Raw genomic sequence first — 27,835 nt, 5'->3', positions numbered from 1 at the left:
CGGGACTCGGGGGCGCTGGCGGCGGGATCCAGGAGACGGGATGGAGGGGGCGCGAGCGAGGCTCTCGTCGAGTCCCTCCGGCAAGAAGAGCAGCGGCGCGACGCAGAGCAACAAAGGGACTTGCGGTGGAGCTCGGTACCTCGCCTTGCTGCAAGACGAACGGGACGGCGAGGGAGATGGCAGGGCGCGACGGGGCCTGCCTGGGGTCGCCGGCGATGCAGGGGAACTTGGGCGACACGGGAAGCAGAGGAGGCCGAGGCGCCATGGCAGTGGAACGGCAGCGACGGCGGAACTTGCGCGAGGCAGAGGAGGCAGGCCTGGCGACGAACGAGGTGAGGAGGCGCTCGGCAGGAGGCGAGGCAGGCAGCGGTCGATGGATTGGATGGATCAGGTGGAGAGGTAGTTGGCTCGGGATGGATCCCGAGGAAGATGGTGGCGGCGGAGTGGGAAGGATGGGACAAGCTTCCTAAAGTTTAGGGTTGGACTATTTATATAGGTAGGGGATTAGGGTAGGGGTTTAACGCGATCCGTCTGATCGTAATCGGGCGGTCGATAATGAGTAGGCTAGAGCGTCCAACAAAGAAAACGGAGATGTTTTGTAGACGTTAGGGGATGATCCGGACCCAACGGTAACGAAAGTCCAGTTCGGGTTCGGGACAAATTTCGGACGCACGCGAGGGGGCGAAGCACTGTGTAAAGAGGGACTCCGGTTTAAGCAAGAGGGAAAACGAAGAACGAGGTTGGTCTCGGAAGGGTCAACGGAAGCAAGGGGGGCGCGGCAACTACGATCGGATGCATGTTTGAAAAACAATGATGGATGCAAGGCGATGATGCAATGATGAATGCAACACACAAATAAAACACACGGCGCACACGAAAACATGGAAGGCGTCTGGAGCGTCGGTCTCGGGGCGTTACAGTCATGTTCATTGGAGCGAGGGGGAGCGATCGTCGCGGTCTCGAATCCGTCGAAGCTCAGGTCTCCGCGGACGTCCTCGACGTAGTTCAAGCTTCCGAATCTGACTTGATGGCCAGGGGCGTAGCTATCGATCTACTCCAGATGGCCAAGCGAGTTGGCCCGCAGTACGAAGCCGCCGAACACGAAGATCTATCCGGGGAGGAAGGTTTCTCCTTGGACGGCGTCACTATCAATGATTGAAGGGGCCATTGAACCTTTCGTCGACGGCACAGCGGAACTCTCAATGAAAGCACCAATGTCGGTGTCAAAACCGGCGGATCTCGGGTAGGGGGTCCCGAACTGTGCGTCTGAGGTCGATGGTTACAGGAGACAGGGGACACGATGTTTACCCAGGTTCGGGCCCCCTCTATGGAGGTAATACCCTACTTCCTGCTTGATTGATCTTGATGAATATGAGTGTTACAAGAGTTGATCTACCACGAGATCGTAATGGCTAAACCCTAGAAGTCTAGCCTGTATGACCATGGTAATGAGTATATCCTTTCCGGACTACATCCTCCGGTTTATATAGACACCGGGGGAATCTAGGGTTACATAGAGTCGGTTACATAAGAAGGAATCTTCACAGCCGGTCACCAAGCTTGCCTTCCACGCCAAGGAGAGTCCAATCCGGACACGGGTACAGTCTTCGGCCTTCATGTCTTCACAGCCCAATAGTCCGGCCCATAGATAACAGGCCGGACGCCCGAGGACCCCTTAGTCCAGGACTCCCTCACCCACCCTCGTGGATGGCTCAGGACTCTTCTGGCCCAACTCTTTTACTCCGGGGGCTTCTTTTGGTCCATAAAAAATCATCAAAAATTGGCACGCCAATTGGACTCCGTTTGGTATTCCTTTTCTGTAAAACTCAAAAACAAGGAAAAAACAAAAACTGGCACTGGGCTCTAGGTTAATAGGTTAGTCCCAAAAATCATATAAAATAGCATATAAATGCATATAAAACATCCTATATGGATAATATAATAGCATGGAACAATCAAAAATTATAGATACGTTGGAGAAGTATCACCCATGAGGCATGGTTCGCAAGTACCAAGTGATTCATAATCAAGTGATTCCAAAAGTCCATCAGCATGGAGTTTCTTCATGCGCTTTACACCAATATGACCTAAATGGCAGTGCCACAAATAAGTTGCACTATCATTATTAAACTTATATCTTTTGGCTTCAGTACTATGAATATGTGTATCACTACTATCAAGATTTAGTAAAAATAGACCATTCATCAAGGGTGCATGACCATAAATGATATTACTCAGATAAATAGAGCAACCATTATTCTCTGATTTAAATGAATAACCGTCTCGCATCAAACAAGATCCAGATATAATGTTCATGCTTAACGCTGACACAAAATAAAAATTATTCAGGTCTAAAACTAATCCCGAAGGTTGATGTAGAGGTAGCGTGCCGATGGCGATCACATCGACTTTGGAACCATTTCCCACGCGCATCGTCACCTCGTCCTTAGCCAATCTTCGCTTAATCCCTAGCCCATGTTTCGAGTTGCAAATATTAGCAACAGAACCAGTATCAAATACCCAGGCGCTACTGCGAGCATTAGTAAGGTACACATCAATAACATGTATATCAAATATACCTTTCACTTTGCCATCCTTCTTCTCTGCCAAATACTTGGGGCAGTTCCGCTTCCAGTGACCAGTCCCTTTGCAGTATAAGCACTCAGTCTCAGGCTTAGGTCCAGACTTGGGCTTCTTCACTTGAGCAGCAACTTGTTTACCGTTCTTCTTGAAGTTCCCCTTCTTCCCTTTACCCTTTTTCTTGAAACTAGTGGTCTTGTTGACCATCAACACTTGATGCTCTTTCTTGATTTCTACCTCCGCAGCCTTTAGCACTGCGAAGAGCTCGGGAATCGTCTTATCCATCCCTTGCATATTATAGTTCATCACGAAGCTCTTGTAGCTTGGTGGCAGTGATTGAAGAACTCTATCAATGACACTATCAACTGGAAGATTAACTCCCAGCTGAGTCAAGTGATTGTTGTACCCAGACATTCTGAGTATATGTTCACTGACAGAACTATTCTCCTCCATTTTGCAGCTATAGAACTTATTGGAGACTTCATATCTCTCAATCCGGGCATTTGCTTGAAATATTAACTTCAACTCTTGGAACATCTCATATGCTCCATGACGTTCAGAACGCCATTGAAGTCCTGGTTCTAAGCCGTAAAGCATGGCACACTGAACTATCGAGTAGTCATCAGCGTTGCTCTGCCAGACGTTCATAACATCTAGCGTTGCTCCTGCAGCAGGTTTGGCACCTAGCGGTGCTTCCAGGACGTAATTCTTTTGTGCAGCAATGAGGATAATCCTCAAGTTACAGACCCAGTCCATGTAATTGCTACCATCATCTTTCAACTTAGCTTTCTCTAGGAAAGCATTAAAATTCAACGGAACAACAACACGGGCCATTTATCTACAACAACATAGACATGCAAAATACTGTCAGGTACTAAGTTCATGATAAATTAAAGTTCAATTAATCATATTACTTAAGAACTCCCACTGAGATAGACATCCCTCTAATCATCTAAGTGATCACGTGATCCAAATCAACTAAACCATGCCCGATCATCACGTGAGATGGAGTAGTTTTCAATGGTGAACATCACTATGTTGATCATATCTACTATATGATTCACACTTGACCTTTCAGTCTCAGTGTTGCGAGGCCATATCTGCATATGCTAGGCTCGTCAAGTTTAACCTGAGTATTCTGCGTGTGCAAAACTGGCTTGAACCTGTTGTATGTGAACGTAGAGCTTATCACACCCGATCATCACGTGGTGTCTCGGCACGACGAACTGTCGCAGCGGTGCATACTCAGGGAGAACACTTATACCTTGAAATTTAATGAGAGATCATCTTATAATGCTACCGCCGAACTAAGCAAAATAAGATGCATCAAGGATAAACATCACATGCAATCAATATATGTGATATGATATGGCCATCAACATCTTGTGCCTTTGATCTCCATCTCCAAAGCACCGTCATGATCACCATCGTCACCGGCTTGACACCTTGATCTTCATCGAAGCATCGTTGTCGTCTTGCCAACTATTGCTTCTACGACTATCGCTACCGCTTAGTGATAAAGTAAAGCAATTACATGGTGATTGCATTTCATACAATAAAGCGACAACCATATGGCTCCTGCCAGTTGCCGATAACTGTGTTACAAAACATGATCATCTCATACAACAATTTATATAATCATGTCTTGACCATATCACATCACAACATGCCCTGCAAAAACAAGTTAGACGTCCTCTACTTTGTTGTTGCAAGTTTTACGTGGCTGCTACGGGCTTAGCAAGAACCGTTCTTACGCATCAAAACCACAACGATTTTTCGTCAAGTTTGTTGTTTTAACCTTCAACAAGGACCGGGCGTAGTCACACTCGATTCAACTAAAGTTGGGGAAACAGACACCCACTAGCCACCTATGTGCGAAGCACGTCGGTAGAACCAGTCTCGCGTAAGCGTACGCGTAATGTCGGTCTGAGCTGCTTCATCCAACAATACCGCCGAATCAAAGTATGACATGCTGGTAAGCAGTATGACTATTATCTTCCACAACTCTTTGTGTTCTACTCGTGCATATAACATCTACGCATAGACCTGGCTCAGATGCCACTGTTGGGAATGCAGTATTTCAAAAAATTTACCTATGATCACGCAAGATCTATCTATGAGATGCATAGCAACAAGCAGGAGAGTGTGTCCACGTACCCTCGTAGACCGAAAGCAGAAGCGTTAAGTAACGCGGTTGATGTAGTCGAACGTTGATACGTCTCTGTCGTATCTATAATTTTTTATTGTTCCATGCCAATATTCTACAACTTTTACATACTTTTGGCAACTTTTTATACTATTTTTGGGACTAACATATTGATCCAGTGCCAGTTCCTGTTTGTTGCATGTTTTTTGTTTTGCGAAAAATCCATATCAAACGGAGTCCAAACGGGGTAAAAACTGACGGAGATTTTTTTTGGAATATATGTGATTTTTGGGAAGAAGAATCGCCGCGAGATGATGTCCGAGGGAGCCACAAGGCAGGGGGCGCGCCCCAGGGGGCTGGGCGCCCCCCTGACCCTCGTGGACACCCCGTAAGGCGGCTGGTGCCCTTCTTTTGCCGCAAGAAAACCAATATCCGGATAAAAAAATCGTGTCCAAATTTCAATCCAATCGGAGTTACGGATTTCCAGGAATATAAGAAACAGGGAAAGGCCAGAATCAGGGAATGCAGAAACAGAGAGAGACAGATCCAATCTCGGAGGGGCTCTCGCCCCTCCGCCACCATGGAGGCCATGGACCAGAGGAGAAACCCTTCTCCCATCTAGGGAGAAGGTCAAGGAAGAAGAAGAAGACGGGGGGCCCTCTCCCCCTGTCGGGTGGTAGGTGCGACATATGCCAACGGGTGGCTTATCATTGTGGGAGCCAGTAAGACATAGCCGGTGCCTGGAAACGGGATGAGGCGAAGACATGCACGCCGGCGAATCTTACCTAGGTTCGGGGCTCTCCGTGGAGATAACACCCCTACTCCTGCTCTGCGGGGTCTCCACATGATCACTAGATCAACACAAGTAGCTACAAGTGGCTCCTTGAGCTGTTTGGCTAGAGGAAGAAGAAGGGCAAGGCTAGCTCTCCTTTTCTCTCTATGTGGTGTCTAAAACTCTAAGAGATCAACCCTTTGCATGGGTGCCCTGGGGGTTTATATAGGCCTACCCCCCAGGGGTACAATGGTAATCCGGCTAGACGCGGGTCCTAGCCGTCAGTGCCTGTATTCGCCGGCTTCTTCGCCGACCGCTGGGGCCCGCCGACTGGTGGGTCCCGCCGGCCGCCGGCCTCTTGGCCGACAAGCCGGCCCCACCGCCTGGGGGTCTTGTCGGTGGCTGGTTACTGTAGCCTCGCCCCTGATGACGAGGGCTTTGTCGAGGTAAGCATGGCTACAGTGCCGCCGCCTGGCGGGCTCTCACTGTAGCCTTACCTTGTCTTGTCTCCTTAATGATGCACATACTTCGAGGGAGGGAGGTAGCCGGCTATTGGGAGCCGGCTACGCCCCAGACCGACTGGGGGAGGCTTGGCCGCCTTCGAGCGTCTCTCTGGCTGAAGGGGCCCGCCGCCCGCGGGCCGTACTGGCGCCTGTCATGGGTGGCGTCATGGTCAACGTGGCAACAGTGCCGCGCCGGACGGGGGATGGCCGACCCGTATGGCGCACTGTGGCCACGCCTGCTCCGGGATTCGGGGGGTGGCTGGCTGTGCTGTAGCCACGTCCTGTCTCGTCACCGTTATGAGGGTGCAGCCCTTGAGGGTGCAATCTTGGCCGGCTTCTGGGAGTCGGCACCCTTGGGGCCGGCTTCCTGGAGTCGGCCATCTTGTGGTTCTCTTCGGGAAGGTTTTTAGGGCCGGGTCGCCGCCCAGGAGTCGGCTCGTGAGATAGCCGGCCAGGGGAAGGCGACCCTATGCTTTGGATGCTTGAAGGCTCGATCGGCCTGATAATTTTTCAAAGAGCCAGGGGGAGTCGGTTAGGCTACCCGTGGCCATTTACTCCGACAGTAGTCCCCGAAGTTGGTTGGGCTTCGAGGCTAAGAGGAGGACGAGAAGCTCGGTCAGCTTCCTATCTTGAAGAGCCAGCAGCTAGGAGCCGGCTTCGGTTGCGTGCGCCGTTTTGGCGAGATTTTGAAGTCTGAAGGCGGGAGCCAGCTGGTGTGCACGCCGGGTTGCGGGCCGGCCGCTTGCCGCCCGCGCGCCACGTGGCACCCTCCGGCTGAAAAAAGCCTGCCAGCCCACGCGCGTGACGGAACGCCGCCGCAGGCCGGGGCCCACCACTCCCACGCCTAGGCCTAGGCACGGATTTTCTGTGGCCCAAAGCGGGCCGCTCGCCTTCCGACGGCAATTTCTGCATGTCGTTAGGGCGCAATAATCGCGGGACGTGGGGGAGTGGGCGCAGTTAATCCCACGTTCCGCCCCACGCCTCGCCTCCTTGGCTTCGCCGCACGAGGCTATAAGTAGGGGGAGGAGGGGGAGAGACAGACGCTCGCACGCTCACCCTCGCTCTACCATTTTCTTCTTCTCCTTCTCCGTTGCAGCAGCCCTTCGCCGCTGCGCCGTCCCTCTAGTCTTCGCACTACCCCACAGCTTCGCCGCCGTGGAGCCGTGGTTTCGCCGTCGCCGCGCCCTTTCTCGTTGGCTTCTTGCCGTCATGCAGCACGGCGGAGACTGGGACGGCTCCAACGTCCACGCGGACCACATCGACTTCCTCCGCAAGATGCGGCGGTTACCCGGCGAGGACCAAATGCGGGTCCGTCTTGCGCCGAAGAAGGAGATCACGCCGGTGCCGGAGGAAGGCGAGCGGGTAATCTTCCACTCGCATTTCCTGCGCAGCCTTGGCCTGCCCGCGAGTGCCTTCTTCCGCTCCTTCCTTGAATTCTACCAGCTCCAGCCGCACCATCTCACTCCAAACACGGTGGTGCTGCTGTCCGCCTTCGTCACTCTGTGCGAGGGCTTTCTTGGCGTTCTTCCCACCCTCGAGCTCTGGGGGGAATTCTTCCAATCCAAGCTCGGCACCCGCATGCAGGGCGTGCCGGCTCAGAGCGGCGCCTTCATCGCGATGCGGAGGCCGGTAGCCGACAACCCCTTCCCTGCCATCACGCTGATCCAGTCGGTGAAGCTCTGGCAGAAATCGTACTTCTACGTGAAGAACGTCGTCCCGCAAGGCGACTACGTCAACTTGCCGGCTTACGTAGCCGGCCCGCCGGCTGGGAGGCGGCCCCAGTGGTCCTATCGGGCCAGGACGCTATCGCCGGCTGGAGCCGCCGCCGTCGCCCGACTCCGAGTAATGATCCAGTCGGAGGGCCTGACTGGGTCCGACCTGCTGGCCGCCTTCGTGGTGTGCCGGGTGCTCCCGCTTCAAGGCCGCCCTCATTTGATCTGTCAAATAAGCGGCCAGCTTGATCCGAGCCGGATGTGCACCAAGGAGATGCCTCATGACGAGGTAGCTCACATGGTGAACTATCTCGCGAACTGCAAGCTCTCCGAGGAGTGGCAGTTTGGCAAGGAGCCGTACTCCCGTGCCAATCCTCCGCCTATGGTATGCTTTCTTTATCTTCTCTTCTTTAGTTTTGTCACCAAGTTTTTCTCGGCCGACTCTGACCAGTCGGCTCGTCTTGGCAGAGCCCTCTCCTTCGACCGGCGGCCGAGTCAGCGGGGGCGGATCGCCAATTCTACCCGACCGGGCGGCGCATGACTTGGAGGACCCCGACTTGGGGGCTGCCGCTATGGACGACAACACCGAGGCGGGAGGCGGCGAAGCAGGCGGCTCCGGGCTTGGAGCCAGCTTCGACGACTGGCCGGATGACGACGAGGCAGAAATCGTCCCGCGCCGCCAGCCGGCGTCCGACCATGGCGCGGGTTCATCTGCCGCGCCGCCTGTTCGAGGCGGCGCGCAGAAGCGCCGGGCCGCATCGGGCTTGTTCGGCAGTCGGCCGAAGAAGCCCAAGAGCGGGGCGGCAGCGACCAGGCGGGAAGAGGCGGCCGCGAAGGCGGCCCGCTTTCGCAAGGTGGTGAAGTAGCCGCAAAAGGTTTCAGCGTAAGTGTCGATTCTCTCGTGTATTCCTTCTTCTTTTCTTGTCGATTTCTGAATCCTTGTCTTGACTTATCAAACAGGGCTCCGCTCTCTCTTGAGTGGATCGCTTCCGCCTCCGTGGTTGGATCTGCGGGAGGATCCGGGAGCACCCGCCGCATGGATCCCCGTGCCGAGCTTCAAGCGGTGACAGAGAGGAACGCGCGGGAGGCGCGGGAGGAGCAGGAGGCGGAGGAGCTGAAGGCGGCCGCCACCAAGGCGGCGCAGGAGATGGCGTAGGAGTCGGCGAAGGCACAAGCCGACGCAGCGGCCAAGGCTCAGGTGGAGGCTGCAGCTGCAGAGGCAGCGGCGGGGGCCTTGCTTGTCACCCCCCTGCGCGTCGTGGCGCCCGAGATCCCGGAGCCCCCGCCGGAGGAAGCCGGTGGCGACCTGTCGGGGATGGAGAGGGAGGAGGACGACGTCATCATCTGGGAGAGGGAGGTAGCACCGCCATCGCCGACTGGGGCGGACCGAGACAGCCGGCTTGACGCGCCGCCCGTGCAGCCGGCTGGAGGCGAGCCGGCTGCGAGGACGGACCTGGTGGTCCGGTCGCCATCGCGCCAGCGCGCGGGGAAGGCGACTTCGGTGCCGGGCCCGCAAAAGGCCGTGGGCTCTAGTTTGTCGACCCAGGATCTGGAGACGGCCAGCGCCAGCTCGGGGTGGACGCCGGGTGATGGGACGGCCGTGGTGAACGTGGCGGCGCAAGAAGTCTGGAACCGGCTTCAGTCCTAGGCCGCCGTGCTGAGGCAGTACAATCAAGAGTTCCTCGCGACACGGACGGCCATTCGGGTGAGTCTTCCCGCTTTTCTGTTTCTTGATCTTGATTTCTTCCGTGGGGGCGCGTCAGCGCACCCACTGGGTGTAGTCCCCGAGTTCTGAGTCGGCTGCTGAGCAGGCGGCTTGGAACTTCTTAGTAGACTTTGATTGCTTATCTTGCTCTTGTTCGCTTCTCTGTCCGACTTGCAGGACTACCATAACCTCCGCGCGGCTGCCTTCAACTCCCAGGCTCGGGAGCTGACCCAGAAGACCGCTGATCTAACTGAGAGCCGGAGTAAGTGCTTCATCTTTTATCTCACGTGGGGGCGCGTCAGCGCACACACTGGGTGTAGTCCCCGAGATTCAGGCCGACTGCTGAGCAGTCGGGTCGGATCTTTCCTGGCGACTTCCTTCTTATTGCTTTTTTCTTCTTTGCCATATCTGCAGAGGCCAATGCCAACCTGAGGGAGCATCTGGGTGGGACCCAGGCTGCCCTTCGCGCCAAGGAAGCCGAGTTCGACGCCTTGGTTCAGGAGCGTGACCGCTTGGTCAAGAGGCTGGCCGACCAGGAGGAGAGCCACAAGGCGGCCCTGAAGGCGGCGCAGGACAGCGAGGCCGCCCTCCAGGCCGAGTACGAGACCGAGGCGGCGAGCTGGGCTGAGGCAAGGCAGTCGCTGATCAACGGCTATGGCCAGATCGAAGACTTGGTTGACGGTAGGCCGCCTTCTTCTTCGTTCCTTGCTTGCCACTTGCCATTTGGTCAATTCTCTGACTTTGTGTTTTTTCTCTTCCTTTCTTCCTTTCTTTCTTGTGCAGAGTACTTCCCTGGTTACTCTACTGCCGCCAACCAGGTCGTTGAGGCCCACCGCGAGGCGCGAAGGCAGGCTGGTGTTGAGATCGCGCCGAATGCTCATCGGTCGCTTGAGGAGCAGCTTCTGGCGATCCAAGCCCGCCTCCAGCCGGCTCACCGCATGCTCCGCCATCTTCAGCGCGTTGGGGCGCAAGTGCTGGCCGCCCTCTGGCCCGGCGAGGTGGTTCCCCGTACCCCCAGTCGGACTGCCGACTGGCTGGAGGTAGCGGTTGGCCGCTTCGAGGCCTGGAAGGCTTCTGCAGCTCGGTCAGGCGTCAGGCGGGTGCTGGAGTTCGTCAAAGCCTGGTATCCCGAGTTGAGCTTGGACCAGCTGGCCACCTGGCGGCAGGAGGCCGACGAGGAGTTGGAGGCGGTGCGGCCGGATATCATCCAGCGCGCCTCGGCAATCGCCGACTACACCGACACCGGCGTCTTTGCTCCTGAGGTGGATGATAACGGCATTGCTCAGCCGGAAGAGTGGTTCGGGCTGAACCCGGCGGATGGTGAGGACTCGGCGGAGGAGATCGACTCCAACGACGAGGGCGAAGAGGAGGAGGGAGAGGATGGTGAAGACGTCGTGCCAGACGGTGGAGCAACCGGCCAGCCTCAACTTGATCGTGCCTCCAGCAACGAGGCGCATGCGAGCGCGCCGCCTGCAGCCGGTGATGATCAAGACGAGACTCGCCAGCCGGCCACTCCTCCAGCCGGTACTGCCGTCTCCGCCGACCAGCCCGGCTCGCCTGTTGCGCCCTTAGCCTGATCCGCCGCCTTTGCTTTCCTGTTTATTGCTCTTCAAACAATATTTTGTTAAGTTTGTGCAGTTCCACCCACTGGGGGTGTATTCAAACTATGTTGACTGCCGGCCTGTTGAAGGCCTTTTGTGTAAATATAATCATGCATGTGTTTGGCTTCCCATTGTTCTTGCTTTTCATCCTTTGGTTGTTTCCTTTGCCACCCTCCCTTGGTTGCCGCCTTCCCAGCCGGACAGCTGCTCTGCAGTCTGTGGCTGGAGAAGTGCTTGGCCGGTTGGGAGGGCAAGTACTCTAGCTTTCTTGGATTGTAGCAAAGTGAATGGGAAGCCGGCCAGCCGGCTGTTCTGACAGCCGGTAGGCGGGGTGGGAGGCCGGCTTGTGTTATATAAGTTTGTTAGTCCTTAGCCGTTTTTCATGTGGGCATCCTTTCCTGCCTTTGGCTCTTGCCAGTCGGACAGTCGGTTCTTCGAGCTGCGACTTTCAACAAGAGAGGGCTTGGGTGCCGGCACACTACTTGTCTGACTGCAGGCAGAACTTTAATATAACTCAAGGCGGCGAGTCCCCGGGCCGACTGATCGAACCCGGTGCCGGACCGAAAATCAAATGTAATAATACATTCATAGGTATGACACTCGTCATACAAAAATAAAAGAGGGTAGTCCCCGAGTGCACCTCGGGGGGCCCGTTGTCTTGTGCTTAATACAAAAGGTAGCGTGGTACATACTGCTTTTAACTGTAAAATCTTCTCAGGAGATTGGCGTTCCATGGTCGTTCCGACTCCTTGCCGGAATCATCCCTCTTGCGTGCCTTCGGCTTCTGTGCATCGATCAGGTAGTAGGAGTCGTTGCCTAGGGCCTTGCTGATGACGAAGGGGCCTTCCCAAGGGGCCGAGAGTTTGTGCTGGTCGGCTATTCGCTGGATCAGCCGAAGCACAAGATCACCTTCTTGGTAGGATCTTGGCTTGACCTTCCGGTTGTGATAACGGCGCAAACCCTGCTGGTAGATGGCAGACCGGCTGAGTGCTAACAGCCGGCCCTCTTCCAGCAGGTCGACGCCGTCTTCTCGCGCTTCCTTGGCCTCCGCCTCCGTGTACATGGTGACCCGAGGCGACTCGAACTCGATGTCAGTTGGGATGACAGTCTCGGCACCATATACAAGGAAGAAAGGAGTGAAGCCGGTTGACTTGTTCGGGGTAGTACGCAGACTCCAGAGGACAGCCGGCAGCTCATCGAGCCAACAGCCGGCCGAACGCTCCAGTGGTACGACCAGTCGGGGCTTGATGCCGGAGAGGATGAGGCCGTTTGCTCGCTCGACTTGGCCATTTGACTGCGGGTGGGCAACGGACGCTAAGTCCAGTCGGATGCCCTGTGTCGCGCAGAAACGTGCCAGTGCTCCCTTGGCAAAATTTGTGCCGTTGTCGGTGATGATGCTGTGTGGTATGCCATACCGGATGGTGATATCTGCGATGAATGTCACGGCAGTCGGCCCGTTAAGCTTCTTGATTGGCTTCGCTTCAATCCACTTGGTGAATTTTTCCATGGCGACAAGCAGATGTGTCATGCCGCCGCGCGCCGTCTTGAATGGGCCCACCATGTCCAGCCCCTAGACGGCAAAGGGCCAGGTGAGGGGGATGGTCTTGAGTGCAGAAGCCGGCAGGTGTTGCTTGGAGCTGAAGACTTGGCACCCTTTGCAGCATTTGACTAATTCCTTGGCGTCTTCCAAAGCAGTCGGCCAGAAGAAACCATGGCGGAAAGCTTTGGCGACAAGTGATCTTGAGGCTGCGTGGTGGCCGCATTCGCCTTGGTGGATGTCCTTGAGGATTGATATGCCCTTCTCTGGCTCGACGCAGCGCTGGAAGACTCCAGTGACAGTGCGCTTAACGAGTTCTCTGTTTATTATTGTGTATGCTCCGGCTCGGCGTTGAACTTGTCTCGCCGAGATCTCATCAGTTGGCAGCTCTCTGTTTACCAAGAAGTTGAGGATGGGTTGGGCCCATGATGGAGCTGTGACTTCTTCTATTGCCAATACGGCTACTGTGACCCGGGTGGGTGGGTTGGGTGGTGAAGAGTTGGAGTCGGCCACCGCATGTTGTGTCATTGCAGTCCCCGGGCCGACTGCTGCAGTCCCCGGGCCGGGTTCTGAAGTCCCCGGGCCAGGTGCGACTACGGCAGTCCCCGGGCCGCTTGTCGAAGTCCCCGAGCCGCCTGCTGGGTTCCCCAAGTCGGATCCGACTGCATCAGGGGCAGGCGGTACAAAGATGGAGTCTGATTCTGGAGACGGCTTGACAGACGGTTTGAGGAGGCGTTGAAGAGAGACGCCGGCTGGTATAGCTTGTCGGGTGGAGCCGATCCGTGCCAGGGCATCTGCTTGCTCGTTCTCGGCCCGTGGCACGTGGAGGAACTCGCATCCTTCAAAGTATCTGCTGATTTGCTGAACGAGGAATCGGTAGCTCGCCATGTTTGCGTCCTTGGCGTCCCAGTCGCCGGATGATTGCTGGACTACCAGATCCGAGTCGCCATAGCACAGGATTCGGCGTATGCCGAGCTCTTTGGCTAGCCGGAGCCCGTGTATGAGCGCCTCGTACTCGGCCACATTGTTGGAGGCGGCAAAATGAATTTGCAATGTGTATCTGAGTTTGTCGCCCTTGGGAGAGGTGAGGACGATGCCAGCTCCCAAGCCGGTGCGCATCTTGGATCCATCGAAGTGCATCCGCCAATGAGTGGAGTCAGGAGCCGGCGGTAGGTACTGGGTCTCGGCCCAGTCGACAAGGAAGTCAGCCAATGCTTGGGACTTGATGGCGGTGCGGGGCTGGTAGAAGATCGTGTACGGAGCCAGCGCAATGGCCCACTTAGCCACCCGGCCAGATGCATCCCGGCTGCCTATGATCTCGGCGAGCGGGGTAGTACATACGACCGTGATGGGATGCTCTTGAAAGTAGGGCTTCAGCTTCTGGGCAGCAAAGTATACTCCATAGCACATCTTCTGGTAGTGCGGGTAGTTTTGCTTCGAGGTGGACAGTACTTCGCTCAAATAATACACCGGCTTCTGGACTAACTGAGCCCGGCCTTCTTCTGGGCGTTGGACCACAATCATTGTGCTGACCACTCGGCTAGTCGCGGCAATGTAAAGGAGCATGGGCTCTTTCTCAGTCGGCGCCGCCAAGACAGGTGGTCGTTCCACTCGAAGTGGGTGGACTTCTTCATGAGTCGGTACAGGGGGAGAGCCTTCTCTCCTAGCCGGCTGATGAAGCGGTTTAGGGAGGCCAGGCACCCGGTAAACTTCTGGACGTCTCGCAGCTTGGTAGGAATCTCCATTCTCTCTATGGCCTTGATCTTCACTGGGTTGCACTCGATGCCGCGTTCGGAGACCAAAAAGCCTAGAAGCTGGCCGGCTGGTACTTCGAACACGCATTTCTCAGGGTTGAGCTTGATCTGAAACCGGCGCAAGTTGGCAAATGTTTCTCTGAGGTCTTCCAGCAGGGTGCCGCGCTTCTCCGTCTTCACCACAATATCGTCTACATAGACGTGGGCATTTCTGCCGAGTTGCTTGAGGAGGCATTTCTGCATGCAACGCTGAAAGGTGGCACCGGCATTTCTCAAGCCGAATGTCATAGTCAGGTAGCAGAAAGCTCCGAATGGTGTGATGAAGGCGGTCTTCAGGCGGTCGGCTGGATCCAACTTGATCTGGTGGTAGCCTGAGTAAGCATCCAAGAAACTCAACAGCTCGCATCCGGCTGTGGAGTCTATCACTTGATCGATTCGTGGTAAGGCAAACGGATCTTTGGGGCAGGCTTTGTTGAGGCTGGTGTAATCTATACACATACGCCATTTATTGTTTTTCTTCAACACCAGGACCGGGTTGGCAAGCCATTCTGGAAAAAACACCTCCATAATGAAGCCGGCTGCCAGGAGCCGGGCTATCTCTTCTCCCACTATCCTTCTCCTCCGACAGTCGGCGGAGAGGTTGCTTGACTGGTTTTGCGTCTGCTCGAACGTGTAGCTTGTGCTCGGCGAAATCCTTCGGAACACCTGGCATGTCCTTTGGGGACCATGCAAAGATGTCCCGATTCTCACGGAGGAAGTCGACGAGCTCGCCTTCCTATTTGCTGTCCAGGTTTGCCCCAATGACAGCAAACCTCTCCGGGTCCAGCGGTATCTTCTTTGTTTCCTTGGCTGGCTGGAAGGAGCCTTGGGCGTCATACTCCTTGGGGTCGGGGGACAGGGCTGGCTGCTTGCCGGCCATGGCCACGACTCGGTCCAGCATCTTCTTCTCTTCAGCAATCACGAGGGACTCGGCCAGCCGGCTGCTGGCTGCAGCACACTCGGAGGATTTCTTGTAGTCTCTGGCTATGGTGATGATCCCCTTCAAACTCGGCATCTTCATATTGAGGTAGGCGTAGTGGGGCACAGCCATGAACTTGGCCAGGGCAGGTCGGCCAAGCAATGCATGGTAAGGGCTCTCTAGATCCACCACTTCAAATCAGATCGCCTCTCAGCGGAAGTGATCCTTGTCTCCGAAGAGAACATCCATCTTGATCTTGCTGATTGGGGAACAGGACAGGCCGGGTACGATGCCATGGAACGCAGTCCAGCTTGCATGAGTTGCTTCGTCTTGAGGTTCAACTTCTCCATGGTGTCGCGGTACAGTATGTTGATGCTGCTTCCACCGTCGATCAGCACACGGGAGAAACGGGCAGCTCGCCTTTCTGTCGCGAGGGTGGCGCCCAACACCAATGCATAAGAGCCGGGAGACGGCATCACCTCTGGGTGATCGGCCCGGCTCCAGCTGATAGGCTTCTCAGACCAATGCATAAACTCGGGGTTGTTGGAGGCGACCGCGTTGACTTCTTGGTGCTGTCGGCGCCGCCTGTGCCTATCTTCAATTTGGCTTGTGAAGACGACGTAGGCGGCGTGCTCATCTGGGAACTCATCTTGAATGGCTCCGACTGCTGGTCGAACAGCCGGCTGCTGAGGGGCTGGAGGCGGGGAGCCAGCAGGCGGAGGCGGCACCAGCCCCTCGCCTTTGGAGATCCGCGTGAGCCAATGGAATTTCCGGGTCGTGTGGTTGGACGGCTTCGCGCCGCTGTGGAACTTGTAGGGGGCATCAAGGGTTTGCTCGTAGGAGAAAGCCGGCTGCCAAGCCGGCCTGCCGCCCTTCTACTTCTTGGGTGCGGGCCGCTCTTCAGGTTGTTCGTCTTCGACTGTGGCTACCTGCCGACTGGTGGAAGGCGGCATAGGGGCCTTGCGCTTGTTGTCATTCTGGTAAGGGCGTCGGTTGGAGTCACCAGCCGGCGTCTTGGGAGCCGGAGCGAGCACCTTTCCAGAGGCATCCGCTCGAAGCTCGGTCTTCATTGAAGAGTCGGCCGTGGCGTACTTGTCTACTATGATCAGCAGCTCGTCGAGGGTAGTCGGCTCGTCGCAGAGGAGTCGGTGCTTGAGGAGGGTGCCCTATCGGCACCCGGTGGTGAAGTACTCTATGGCTTGAACCTCGTGCACCCCTTCGCAGGAGTTGCGGAGCTCGGCCCAACGCGTGAGGTAGTCGTGAGTTGATTCGCTGGGCCCTTGGACGCACAAGGAGAGCTGGCGGGGCTTGGGAGGCCGCTTGTACGTGCTGGTGAAGTTGTGGATGAAGACCTCTGTGAAGTCTAGCCAGTTGTTGATGCTGTAGGGCTTGAGGCTGTTCAGCCAAGTGCGTGCCGTGCCTTGAAGCATGAGCGGGACGTACTTCACGGCAACGCACCGGTTGCCGTTTGCTATGCGGACTGCGGTGGAGTAGTCGATCAACCAGTCTTCCGGCTTCACGGAGCCGTTGTATTTTGGCATGTCTCTTGGGAGCGAGAACCCTTTGGGGAAGGGTTCGTCGCGGATGTGGGGGCCAAAGCAAGGCGGGCCGACATCATCTTCTTCCTCTAGCGCCAGGGATCGCGCTAGGCGGTCAATCCGGTGGCGGGCGTCATTCTCGCCGACTCCTTCGCGGTGGCCTAGTCGGCCGCCGACAGTCGGATGCGTGACAGGCGGCGGGGTGGGATATCTCTCCCCACGAGGCGGGGGAGGAGGCGGATCGCCTCGTCGTTCCACAGCTCAGGGGCGGCCTTCTGCGTCGCGCTCGATGGTGAGCCGTGTCCGGCTGCGGCTAGCAGCCGGCTCCTTGTCTTTCTTGCGTGGGCGCCGTCCACAGTCGGCGTCCGGGATGTCGCGCTGTGCTCTCGGCGTTGGGGAGGACTTTTGGCGCGGGCGCTGGCTTCATGCCGCTCTGCGACCGCGTCGATCAGCTGCTGGATGCGTCTAGTCATGTAGGGAAGCTCGTCGGCCCCCAGCCCGTTCAGCTCGTCTACGGCCGCCTGAGCGGCACGCAGGTTCTCAAGTGGCGTGGCGTAGACTGGGCGGTCTGCTCCCAGCATGCTAGCGATGGCTGCGCCGCGCTTCTTGACGAAGCCGGCTCGGCTCGGCCCGCCAGGAGGCGGCGTACCGAAGGCGGCGCGGTCGACTTCGCGCTGGTGAGCCTCAGTGAGGCGTCTCATGGATGCTATCTTCTGGCCTTCCGCGACGAGGGCGAGGCGGCGTGCCTCCAGTGTCTCGGCATCGGCGTCGGCCGGGATGGGGACGGACAAGTCGTGCAGCGCTGCTTGTAGGGCGTCGTGGGCGTTCTCGCCGGAGATGGCACCGTGGCTGATGACTAGCACCTCAGTGACAGCGCTGCTGCCGCTGTCGGCTCGAGGAAGAGGGTCGTCGATGATCACCACGTCGGTGGGGAAGGCGTCAAGTGATGCCGTGTCGGAGTCGACCAGCATCGGGTCGGTGGAGCCGACCGACTCCAAGTCCACAACAAGCTCGCTGGAGACGTGAAGCTGTTCAAGGAGGCTGACGAGGCGGCTCTCGGGGCAGTCTGTGCACGCGTCGGACGCAGGCTCGTCGGAGATGCGAGCCTCGCCAGGAAGATCGGCGAGGCAGCTCGCCGCGCAGGCGTCGTCGGCGCCTTGCAGCGCGTCGGGGCAAGCGCCATCGGGCGTGTCGCGCTGGCTACGCTCGCTGGGGAGGAAAAGGGTTCCCGTCCAGAACAAGTCTCCGGACGACGGTGCACCTGGCCCCACGGTGGGCGCCAAATGTCGGGTGGTAGGTGCGACATATGCCACCGGGTGGCTTATCATTGTGGGAGCCAGTAAGACATCGCCGGTGCCTGGAAACGGGATGAGGCGAAGACATGCACGCCGGCGAATCTTACCCAGGTTCGGGGCTCTCCGTGGAGATAACACCCCTAGTCCTGCTCTGCGGGGTCTCCACATGATCACTAGATCAACACAAGTGGCTCCTTGAGTTGTTTGGCTAGAGGAAGAAGAAGGGCAAGGCTAGCTCTCCTTTTCTCTCTATGTGGTGTCTAAAACTCTAAGAGATCAACCCTTTGCATGGGTGCCCTAGGGGGTTTATATAGGCCTACCCCCCAGGGGTACAATGGTAGTCCGGCTAGACGCGGGTCCTAGCCGTCAATGCCTGTATTCGCCGGCTTCTTCGCCGACCGCTGGGGCCCGCCGACTGTGGGTCCCGCTGGCTGCCGGCCTCTTGGCCGACAAGCCGGCCCCACCGCCTGGGGGTCTTGTCGGTGGCTGGTTACTGTAGCCTCGCCCCTGATGACGAGGGCTTTGTCGAGGTAAGCATGGCTACAGTGCCGCTGCCTGGCGGGCTCTCACTGTAGCCTTACCTCGCCTTGTCTCCTTAATGATGCACATACTTCGAGGGAGGGAGGTGGCCGGCTATTGGGAGCCGGCTACGCCCCAGGCCGACTGGGGGAGGCTTGGCCGCCTTCGAGCGTCTCTCTGGCTGAAGGGGCCCGCCGCCCGCGGGCCATACTGGCGCCTGTCGTGGGTGGCGTCATGGTCAACATGGCAACAGTGCCGCGCCGGACGGGGGATGGCCGACCCGTACGGCGCACTGTGGCCACGCCTGCTCCGGGATTCGGGGGGTGGCTGGCTGTGCTGTAGCCACGTCCCGTCTCGTCACCGTTATGAGGGTGCAATCTTGGCCGGCTTCTGGGAGTCGGCACCCTTGGGGCCGGCTTCCTGGAGTCGGCCATCTTGTGGTTCTCTTCGGGAAGGTTTTTAGGGCCGGGTCGCCGCCCAGGAGTCGGCTCATGAGATAGCCGGCCAGGGGAAGGCGACCCTATGCTTTGGATGCTTGAGGCTCGATCGGCCTGATAATTTTTCAAAGAGCCAGGGGGAGTCGGTTAGGCTACCCGTGGCCATTTACTCTGACACCCCCTCTCTCCCGGTGGCGCCGGAACGCCGTCGGGGCCATCATCGTCACCGGGATCTACACCAACACCTCCGTCATCTTCACCAACATCTTCATCACCATCCCGCAACCCGCTGTACCCTCTACTTGAACATGGTGCTTTATGCTTCATATTATTATCCTATGATGTTTTGCCATCCTATGATGTCTGAGTAGATTTTCGTTGTCCTATCGGTAATTGGTGAATTGCTATGATTGGTTTAATTTGCTTGTGGTTATGTTGCTGTCCTTTGGTGCCCATCATATGAGTGTGCGCGTGGATCACACCATAGGGTTAGTTGTATGTTGATAAGACTATGTATTGGAGGGCAAGAGTGACAGAAGCTTCAACCTAGCATATAAATTGACGCATACGGGATTGAAGGGGGACCAATATATCTTAATGCTATGGTTGGGTTTTACCTTAATGAACGTTAGTAGTTGCGGATGCTTGCTAATAGTTCCAATCATAAGTGCATAGAATTCCAAGTCAGGGATGACATGCTAGCAGTGGCCTCTCCCACATAAAACTTGCTATCGGTCTAGTAAAGTAGTCAATTGCTTAGGGACAATTTTGCAACTCCTACCACCACTTTTCCACACTCGTTGTATTAACTTTATTGTGTCTTTATCTAAACAGCCCCTACATTTTATTTACGTGCTCTTTATATTCTTGCAAACCTATCCAACAACACCTACAAAGTACTTCTAGTTTCATACTTGTTCTAGGTAAAGCGAACGTTAAGCGTGCGTAGAGTTGTATCGGTGGTCGATAGAACTTGAGGGAATATTTGTTCTACCTTTAGCTCCTCGTTGGGTTTGACACTCTTACTTATCGAAAGAGGCTACAATTGATCCCCTATACTTGTGGGTTATCAAGACCTTTTTCTGGCGCCGTTGCCGGGGAGTTATAGCGTGGGGTGAATATTCTCGTGTGTGCTTGTTTGCTTTATCACTAAGTAGTTTTTATTTTCTGTTCTAAGTTGTTCTCTATCTTTAGTTATGGATATGGAACACGAAATACCAAAAAATTTAGGTGTACTTGCTAGAGATGGGGAGCCTCCTAAAACCCTCGATGCTCATTATGTGAAAGATATTATGCACTACTTTAATAATCCTAAGAAAACCCCATTCAATTATATAATGGGAGACACGTTGGATCAACGTGAATACTTTAGGTATTATCGCTTGACTCAAAAAGGGAAACTATTATGGGATCAAATTCATATGTTGCATTGGTATGCTCGGCAACTATGCTTGAGATATGATTATACTTGTTGCTCTAGGATGAAGGCTCCACACCTTCCCTTTTCATGTAGATTTAATGGTAATAAAACCTTGGCTTCTTATGCTAGAGGTATATATGATTACTATGATGTGGAACGAATAGAGGAATTTGTTGCTTTTAAGGGTGCATGTGAAATTGAATCTTTGTTTAAAGAGTTTGAAGATTTTGATGATTCAGTTTATAGAACTGAAAATTTAGCTATCCTTAAATATTGCTAAGAGAATTATAAATACAATTATGACATTGATGAATTTATTGAGAAAGTCTCCGCTGTCCGAGAAGAGACTACTATTTTGCAGGAGTCTATGGAAGAAGAAATTGATGAAACTGTGAGCTCATTGGATGAAAAAAGATGATGAGGAGAGCGAAGAACAAAAGGAGGAAGATCGGATTAGCTACCTGTGCCCACCTTCTAATGAGAGTAACTCCTCAACTCATACATTGTTTAATTTCCCTTCGAATTTACCGAAGGATGAATGCTATGATAATTGCTATGATCCTGTTGATTCTTTTGAAATATCCCTTTTTGATGAACTTGATGCTTGCTATGCTTGTGGCCAAGATGCCAATATGAATTCTGCTTATGGAGATGAACTTCCTATAGTTCCTTATGTTAAACATGAAATTGTTGCTATTGCACCCACGCATGATAGTCCTATTATCTTTTTGAATTCTCCTGACTACACTATATCGGAGAAGTTTGCCCTTATTAAGGATTATATAGATGGGTTGCGTTTTTACTACTACACATGATGATTTTATAGATATAATATGCATGTGCTTTCTACTCCTACTTGCAATTATTATGAGATAGGAACTATATCTCCACCTCTCTATGTTTCCAATATGATAAAATTGCAAGAAATTGTTTATACTATGCATTGGCCTGTACTATGTGTGCATGAATTGTTCTTTTATGACATGACGATGCATAGGAAGAGAGTTAGACTTCGTTGTTGCATGATATATGTTACTTTGTGCTCACTACTAAATCACAAATCATTGTTAATTAAAATTGGATTTGATATACCTTGGGATCCGGGTGGACCCATTACTTGAGCACTATATGCCTAGCTTAATGGTTTTAAAGAAAGCGCTGCCAGGGTGACAACCCGGAAGTTTTAGAGAGTCATTTATTTATGTTGTGTGCTTTTATAAAGTTTAAAAACAAAAATAATGTGCCAAGATTTGCCTTTAGGATGTTTAGATTGCTTGTTGGTTTGTGCGGTGCAAGACAGAAACTTTGGCTGTAGTGCGCGATTTTACAAGTTTTACTGGAACGTCAAACAGTTATGAAACTTTTTGCACTGTCTTTCTATACAAATTTTTTATTTTTAATAATTTTGGCAGAATTTTTGGAGTACCAGAAGTCTGGTGAATGTTCAGATTACTACAGACTATCCTGTTTAAGACAGACTCTGTTTTTGATGCATAGTTTGCTTGTTTTGATGAAACTATCGATTTCTATCAGTGGATTAAGCCATGGAAAAGTTATATTACAGTAGATACAATGCAAAAACAAAATATGAATTGGTTTTCAACAGTACTTAGAGTAGTGATTTGCTTTATTATACTAACGATCTTACCGAGCTTTCTGTTGAGTTTTGTGTGGATAAAGTGTTCGAAGATCGAGGAGGTCTCGATGTGAGGAGAAGGAGGAGAGGCAAGAGCTCAAGCTTGGGGATGCCCAAGGCACCCCAAGTAAATATTCAAGGAGACTCAAGCGTCTAAGCTTGGGGATACCCCGGAAGGCATCCCATCTTTCTTCAACAAATATCGGTATATTTTCGGTTTCGTTTCGTTCATGTGATATGTGCAAATCTTGGAGCGTATTTTGCATTTAGTTTTCACTTTTCTTTTATGCACCATGCTGGTATGAGATAGTCCTTGGTTGATTTATAGGATGCTCATTGCACTTCACTTATATATTTTTAGTATGGCTTTATAGAATGCTTCATGTGCTTCACTTATATCATTTGAAGTTTGGATTGCTTGTTTCTCTTCACATAGAAAACCGCCATTTGTAGAATGCTCTTTTGCTTCACTTATATTTGTTAGAGCTTGGGCATATCTTTTGTAGAAAGAGTTAAACTCTCTTGCTTCACTTATATCTATTTAGAGAGATGACAGGAATTGGTCATTCACATGATTAGTCATAAAATCCTACATAAAACTTGTAGATCACTGAATATGATATGTTTGATTCCTTGCAATAGTTTTGCGATATAGAGATGATAATATGTGGGAGGTACTAGTAAATGGTTGTATTTAGTAAGAATATTAGTGTTAAGGTTTGTGATTCCCGAAGCATGCACGTATAGTCTCTCGTTATGCTAAGAAGTTGGAGCATGATTTATTATTGATTGTCCTCCTTATGAGTGGCGGTCGGGGACGAGGGATGGCCTTTTCCTACCAATCTATCCCCCTAGGGGCATGCATAGTAGTACTTTGCTTCGAGGGCTAATAAACTTTTGCAATAAGTATATGAGTTCTTTATGACTAATGTGAGTCCATGGATTATACGCACTCTCACCCTTCCATCATTGCTAGCCTCTTCGGTACCGTGCATTTCCCTTTCTCACCTCGAGAGTTGGTGCAAACTTCGCCGGTGCATCCAAACCCCGTGATATGATACGCTCTGTCACACATAAGCCTCCTTATATCTTCCTCAAAATAGCCACCATACCTACCTATCATGGCATTTCCATAGCCATTCCGAGATATATTGCCATGCAACTTCCATCATCATCATATACATGACTTGAGCATTCATTGTCATATTTCTTTGCATGATCGTAAGATAGCTAGCATGATGTTTTCATGGCTTGTCCGTTTTTTGATATCTTTGCTATGCTAGATCATTGCACATCCTAGTACACTGCCGGAGGCATTCATATAGAGTCATATTTTTGTTCTAGTATCGAGTTGTAATATTGAGTTGTAAGTAAATAAAAGTGTGATGATCATCATTATTAGAGCATTGCCCCAGTGAGGAAAGGATGATGGAGACTATGATTCCCCCACAAGTCGGGATGAGACTCTGGACTTTAAAAAAAGGCCAAAGAAGCCCAAATAAAAAAGAGGCCAAAGAAGCCCACCAAAACAAAAACAAAAAAACAAAAACAAAAAAATGAGAGAAAAATGAGAGAAAAAGAGAGAAGGGGCAATGTTACTATCCTTTTACCACACTTGTGCTTCAGAGTATGTCACAACCTGATTTTTGGCCCTTTCTTTTTCATTTGATTTTCTCAGATTTTTGCTTGAGTTTTCTTTTTCCGTGGCTTTGTGGTCTGGAAACTGAAGAAGATGAACTCTTCTTTGCTTCCAGAGTGGCTTTTCAACCTCAAATCCTTCCCTATACCTTTCCATTTTCATCCTAGCCCAATCCCAATAATCTTTTCCTTGAGAATATTATTTTTCTATTAAAGGAATAACTCTATCTGCCCTAGGTTGTGAAGCAACCTATATTTCCATCACTCCTAAAATTCCCAAATAATTCTCATAAATTTTTTGGGTCATATATTCCTCAAATATGGCAAAATATTTCATTGGCCATGTTTCCCATCATGCTCAATAAATTCATTCCCTATTCTGTCCTAAATGGCACTTTGTGAAGCAAGTGCTATTTATCTTTTCCCAATTGACTCCAAACTTTCTGGACACCTTTTCATGTCCATATCATTGGCACATGCCAAAATGCAACCTCATTTGCCTAGTAGTCATTTAATTATGATTGTCCAAAGTTTCTGTCTAGAAAGAAATTTTGTGAAGGAGGTATAAGCTACGCATATCCAAATGAGTTGTAATTTTGCATGGTCCTCAATATCATCATATCATTTCCCTCCACCAAAGTTGAGCTCATGTAATGCCTCCATGTCAGCTCACCTTCAATTATTTGATTCTGCCCAAAATTTCAGTTTGTGAAGCAAGTGTATTTTATCTTGCTCCATTATGGCTGCAAATGTTTCTAGACCTTCTCCTACCCATATAACCTATATCTACTAAATTTGGGCATATTTTGTATAGCCATTTTCCCTTAGGATTTTTCCTAAGATTCTGTCCAGAGAGGTGCTGTATGAAGAAAGTACCATTTTGGTTTGGCCAAATGGCATAAAATCTTTACAGCACTCTCATATGCCCAAACCACCCTGCCATGTCCATTTTCAGCCCAATTCATCACTCCATGTAAGTGCTTCTTCCTGTTCTTTAATCTGGACCAGTTTATGCATTTGCAAAGCAAGTGTATTAAATATTGGTCCCAATCACCTCAAACATTACAGGATCGTAGTCCTTCCATAGGTAAACACCCCAGACAACTCCGTTTGACTCAATCAATTTTCTGTTGATCAGCAGTGCTCCTCCAAACTTGATACAGTAAAATTCAGACGATCACTCACTCCTCTCTTCGGCACTTTTTCGTGATCTATCAACTCCCTAGGCCTCTAGTATGCAGGGACTCATCACTAGACAGCTCGCGGCAGCCTCTCGCGTCCCCTCCTTGCCGGTCACAGTGGTGACCGCGTCGTTTGCACGCGCTCTGGCAGCTTTGGCCACGCCCAGAGCGTCGTTTTGCCTCGGCCCCGCTCGTGCTCGTCGTCTTCGCGTGCATGAGCCTGTCCAGCGTGTTCCCCGCGTCGTCTACGTCCCCTTGGAGCCATCGTCCCCTCCGTCCGCTTCCTCGTCGGCGCTCGTCGCCGTGCGCCCACGGGCGAACTGTAGCCGACCGGCTCTGTTCGCGCCGCGGCGGCTTCCCTCTCTTGTCCCCGAGCTCTCCTCGACTCCGTGAACCCCTTTGGACCTTTACTTCATCGCCGTCCGAGCTTGGACGCGAGCACACGCGTCCGCGGCGCCGGACACGCGTCCGCGGAGCCGCCAGCTCGCCTCCCCCTCCCCTCGGCTATATAAAGCCACCCCGAGGCCGTTTCTCTTCAGCACTCGCATCCTACACTTCTAGCCCGGCCCCACTTCTTGCCCGAGTTCGACAGCTTCTCCTCGACCACCATCGCCGCCATGACCGCCGCGGCCTCCCTCCTAAATTAGCTCAAGCCCGAGCCCCTCTCCTCCTTCTATCACCACCAGTGCACCCCCCAGTCCCCGTAGATCCTCCCCATCTACTCCATTCGTCGCCGGACGAACCGTAGCTCCAACCCCGTCCAAGCCCGAAGCCGCCGTCCGCCGCGGGTGATGCCCCGCTCGCCTCCGACCTCTCCGGCGACCGCGCCACCCATAGACGGGTCCGCCTCCGTCCCCTGAGTCCAACGGTATATATGGCATCGCCGTTGGTGGCCGGAGCTGCGAGCACGGCCGCCGGTGCCGTCCCTGCCCTCTGGCCGCGCGGGCGAGCGATAGGAAGCGAGGAAGACGACGACACCCCCTCCCCCTGCCAGTGGGTCCCGCGCGTCAGCCTCACGCGTTGACCGGGCCGGCCCGCTGACGTGGATAAGTGGAGGTACATTTCCCGCTTCGCGCATTTCTCTCCTGAAGGCGTATTCCACGGAACGTTTTCCCTCTGGGGAAACGTACTTTCGGTGTTCTTCGGCTGGGAATACGATTTCTTTTGCAGAAGGCGTAATCCGCCCAAAGGCGTTTTCAGCTTTTGCCTCCAGGAACTTGTTTGTAGAAGTTTATTCACAGATTGATCCCTGGTGTTCAACACCTCATAACTCCGCAACCGTAACTCCGATTGAGGTGAATCGAAAGCCCACTTCTTCGTCTCGTCGAGCCCAACTTTTGGTATCATTTTCACTATGGTTTGTCATACTGGAAATGACCATTTTGCCCTTGCCCCTAATCAGCCACCTCTGAGAGAGTACCCTTTCCGACGATTCCTTCCGCAATCTTTCCGCACTTCTTCCCGGAGCCTTCTCCATCCCCAGGCAAGCCACAACCACCATTCGCATGATAGCCATGCAGAAGCATTAGTTTTCAACTTGAATCTTTAATAATTGTCTGTTTGTTTTGCTATCGCTGTCGGTATTCCGGTTATGCTTATGGACCGGTGTTTACCGTCATGCTATGTTTTCTTGCACTCTGTTATTTTGTTCTTCATGCTAGTATTACTTTAATATTGGCAATGATTGGTAGTAGTACATGTTGGAGATGGTCTTCGGTGCATGACTATCGTCTGTTCCGAGTACTGTTGTTGTGCATGTTCTTTTGCACCCAGTTGGTTAAATGCTTGCATGGTAGTTGTATCGTTATGTTCTTGCATGGTATTTATTGTCGATGCTAGTGTTCGTGTTATGCCATCAGTAGTTTTCTAGTTGTGATATTCATGCTCGTCATTATGCTATGCTCATCTAGTTGAATGGTTAAATGTTGTTGATATGCTCGTGGATTATGATGCACCCCCATGCTTATGTTTGATATCATGTTCATGCATTGTAGCTGTATCATGTTATTTTGTCATGGCTCGGCATATTGCATTCAAGTTTAACTGGATTAAATTGAACTTGAACAACTGTTGGCTAAGTCATGGTGCCACCATATTGAGCTGACCAGTGCAACCACGTTTGCCTTATGGGAAGGCCCTAACTGGGTCTATTGTCATGCCTCTCGCCGGTGCCTCCCGCGAGGGAAGGTTATGCACGGGCGCTACCTTGGCCAGGTAGGACGGCATAAGCCTTGTGTGCCCATGTTTGGTTTTGAGCTCATGTCCCCGTTTGGGACCGTTTTGCCACGACGGTGGCCGTTGGTACCTTTGGTAGGCACGGGGCCACCCAGGACTTAGCCCAAAGGGGAGTTGGTCGGAGTGGCCGGGGAGTGTCATGGCAGTAGATCGGTTTTGTCGGAACGCCGTGTCCGCACGTATGGGAGTGCGAGACCATGGGTTCCGTGGTGTGGGTACACTGTGCTAACCTCTGCAGAGTGTGTGTTTAATCTATCCATAGCCGTGCCCGTGGATAAGGGCCCAGTTCGTGTCGGTCACACTATGGGTCAACAGTAATAATAATAATAATTTGATTAATAACAACCCCAGTTCGATGATGAAAGAAGTTGGTTGATATTTATGTGATCGTGAGAGGATCACTGAGGTATCGTGAATACCAACTTGTTGGATATGTGGGGATGTTATGCAAGAGTCAAGGGTAAAGGTCAAGCTCCTCGTGGTCATAAATGATTACTACGGTATTGTTAATACCAAGCTTGATTGGATCCTAAGATGATTGTGTGATATCCGTGATGGTAAGTGATACAGGTGATGGTTACGAGGTAACCCGAACAGAGTAAGTTGGTGCATGATAGTTTCATCATGTTGCATGCTAGTATCATCATGTTCATATGTTTATGCCATGC

At 52.7% G+C, this 27,835-nt stretch overlaps 2 protein-coding genes across 2 annotated transcripts in view; both read left to right on the top strand.

Moving 5' to 3' along the window:
* The first annotated feature begins 246 nt into the window (after positions 1-246).
* Positions 247-27,835, top strand: part of LOC109778652 (transcription and mRNA export factor ENY2) — a 259,142-nt gene continuing 231,553 nt past the window's right edge. The window contains exon 1 of the mRNA XM_020337211.3: positions 247-253. The gene's annotated coding sequence lies outside the window, so the exon portion shown is untranslated. The remainder of the gene's footprint in view (positions 254-27,835) is intronic.
* On the top strand, positions 9,029-26,344 carry LOC141020652 (uncharacterized). Its single transcript, XM_073495576.1, has 4 exons — positions 9,029-9,070; positions 9,874-10,099; positions 10,202-10,541; positions 26,335-26,344. Exons 1-4 carry the CDS (start codon positions 9,029-9,031, stop codon positions 26,342-26,344), a joined length of 618 nt encoding a protein of 205 aa, XP_073351677.1.

This window comes from Aegilops tauschii, chromosome 3 (genome assembly GCF_002575655.3).
Source record: "Aegilops tauschii subsp. strangulata cultivar AL8/78 chromosome 3, Aet v6.0, whole genome shotgun sequence".
In the NCBI taxonomy this organism is placed as follows: Eukaryota; Viridiplantae; Streptophyta; class Magnoliopsida; order Poales; family Poaceae; genus Aegilops; species Aegilops tauschii.
This window is presented reverse-complemented; position numbering and strand designations above follow the sequence as displayed.

Bases quoted from the DNA above. Each gene is read 5' to 3' on its own strand.
- LOC141020652 (XM_073495576.1), top strand. From the start codon at position 9,029: ATGGAGAGGGAGGAGGACGACGTCATCATCTGGGAGAGGGAG. The intron at 9,071-9,873 runs GTAGCACCGCCA...GGTGGGACCCAG, and splicing joins TCATCATCTGGGAGAGGGAG to GCTGCCCTTCGCGCCAAGGA. The intron at 10,100-10,201 runs GTAGGCCGCCTT...TTTCTTGTGCAG, and splicing joins GATCGAAGACTTGGTTGACG to AGTACTTCCCTGGTTACTCT.